Source organism: Penaeus japonicus, unplaced genomic scaffold (assembly GCF_977035675.1).
Source record: "Penaeus japonicus unplaced genomic scaffold, GWHDUDI00000001_assembly GWHDUDI00000001, whole genome shotgun sequence".
NCBI lineage: Eukaryota > Metazoa > Arthropoda > Malacostraca > Decapoda > Penaeidae > Penaeus > Penaeus japonicus.
The window spans coordinates 45,362,621-45,365,120 of record NW_028234403.1 but is presented as its reverse complement, the minus strand read 5'-3'; the positions used below and the strand labels follow the sequence as shown (position 1 = coordinate 45,365,120).

At 40.9% G+C, this 2,500-nt stretch overlaps 1 protein-coding gene across 5 annotated transcripts in view; it reads left to right on the top strand.

The window, feature by feature from the left end:
• Nucleotides 1-2,500, top strand: part of LOC122262653 (sulfotransferase 1A1) — a 7,551-nt gene that overhangs the window by 2,507 nt on the left and 2,544 nt on the right. For all 5 annotated transcript variants that reach the window (XM_043030747.2, XM_086541544.1, XM_043030745.2 and 2 more), the window contains 3 exons: nt 1,258-1,354; nt 1,728-1,814; nt 2,042-2,245. In XM_043030747.2, the coding sequence (XP_042886681.2) occupies nt 1,268-1,354; nt 1,728-1,814; nt 2,042-2,245 (378 nt within the window). In that variant the 5' untranslated portion in view covers nt 1,258-1,267. The remainder of the gene's footprint in view (nt 1-1,257; nt 1,355-1,727; nt 1,815-2,041; nt 2,246-2,500) is intronic.

Sequence of the window (2,500 nt, the reverse complement as noted above, 5' to 3'; positions counted from 1 at the left end):
CGCATTTGCTAAACTGCCAGAACAACTCCATTCAGCAGGGTTGTCAGTCCAATAAGCCTCCTTGCCAATCAGGATTAAATGCTTCAGGACTAACATACAGGATTTTATAGACGTGATCGCCCGGGGCACAAGGTGGAGGTTGAGGGACCGCCGAATCACAACCCATCAGGGTTGGTTTTCAGGCATTTCTTGTTCGTATTGTCATTAATTTGATAAGTATCGGTAGATTTATCACTTGTCTTTGTTATCAGTTATTATATTGTCCTTATTGTCGTGATCTTTATCAGGGGTATGATTATGAACATCCTCATATTCATATTCCTCCTTCTCCGCCTCCTCCTCCGCCTCCTCCTCTTCCTCCTCCTCCCCCTCCTCCTCCTCCGCCTCTCCCTCCATTCTCGCCTTCTTCATCATCATCATCATCATTATCTTCATCATCATCATTACCACCACTACTACCACTGCCTCCACCACCACTACCACCACCTCTGCCACCACCATCACATCTTCATCATTTGAGCAGTCCTCATCCCTGTAACGGACGCAAAATTCTTAAAGCTGTGTTAATCCTCTGTAAAGGGATATTACGCTGAATCCCGGGCTACGATCTCAATATCTGATACTTTTTCCCCTTTTCCAAGACTCGTCAGCTGGAAATTCCTCTTGAACTAACTCAAGCATTTCCGAGATAAACGGCGAGCGGACTGACAAACCGATTGTCGCTTTGCCATGTCCTGTAAAATATTCGTCCAGCTATCTACATCCCCACTCCTTCCCTATTACAAGAAGAAATGATACAGAAAAAATGGAATTCAATTATCCTCAGCATCCTCGAAATGCAGAACAGACGCATTTATTGGTAGTAATACCATTATCGTCAAAGTGCTACATCATTCATTATTACGTTATTATCATTTTAACTGTTATCATTTACTGTTTGTTTTATAGAATCATCCTTCTTTTCAAGATATTTTCGTTTTAATGATCGGTCACAAATGGGCTATTGCTGATAATCCCTTTCATCATTTTGAGCAACGATGATAATATACCTCAGTTTAAGCAGTCATCAAAATTCACAACACTGTTTTCGTGATGATATTAATCTTTAATCTCCAATATTTTCTGTGAACGTTAATCTCCATGATCTTCATCACCATATCATGTGGTGAGTCTAACCCTCATCATTTTAGAACAACGCCTGTTCTCCTCGACGCCATATTGGGAAGTATCGTTCACCCTCACCTTTATTATTTCTAGGTACAAGGAGATGGCGCACCGCCTCTACAACTTCGACTTCCGGCCTGACGACATTGTGGTGATGACGTATCCAAAGTGCGGCACCACTTGGATGCAGGTTGGGGCACTCTGGCCACTGGCTTTAAAGCTTTTAGGGCTCAGGTGTATTAGCTCTCATGGAATAAGTGCAGTTAGGAATTTGTAGTAGATAGGCGGGAATTATGCTACGTCTAAAACATGCGGATACAGCAGAGTGCAGTATAAACAGAGGGCGACGATGTATTTTTCGTTTTTAGTTGATATTCATTGCTTTGGATGCTCGTTTACTTTATCGAAGTCTCTATACTATCTAATATGTAAACATCCTTACAGTATCAACAATGACTACTGAGCACGATACGTCAGTTGAACTTGCATTCTGAACCGAAAAGAAACTAGTCGTAATACTTAAGAATAGTTCGCTGGCACTAATCGATATTCTTGGTTCTCAGGAGATCATTTGGGGGATGACTCATTTAGATGAACTCGAAGAAGCAGACCGTCTTCCCATCACTTATAGGACTTTCTTCATCGACAGCGTGAGTCTGTATTTTATTTCTTCATGTATTTTTTAGCATTCTATCATAATCTTTCACACTGTTTATTGGGTATTGATAGCGCGGGACGTGTGCACAATTCTAACAAAATATCATATGTTCTGCATCTTTCCATTCGCTGAAAGCAAATCCCTCATACATATTTGCCTGTCGGTTCCTCTGGCTCGCAATAAACTTTTGTTAGTTTGTTAACATGCATTTTCCGATAGGACGCCCTTTATCTGCTGAAGGACCAGATGAAAGACCGTTATCTGATGGACAGATTTCACACGCTTTGCCCCGATGGGCGGCCTGAACAAGGTGTGATCATGCAGTCGTGCAGCGCACAGCCTCCTCAACCCACCAAGCCGAGGATCATCAAGACACACTTTCCCCTTTCGCTCTACCGGCCTGATCTCCTGGACAAGTGCAAGGTAGGTGGCTCCCTGGGCTCACGGAGAGAGGGTAGAGAAAATTATTTTTCAAGGGCTTTCTGCGGCATTTTGGTTAGGGAGCGAAGAAAAGAATGTCATTTTATTTTATTACGATAAACATGTTTTCTGAAAGGCATGCTCTACTCTACAGTGTAATATATATATATATATATATATATATATATATATATATATATATATATATATATATTATATATATATATGTATATGTATATGTATTTATGTATGTATGTA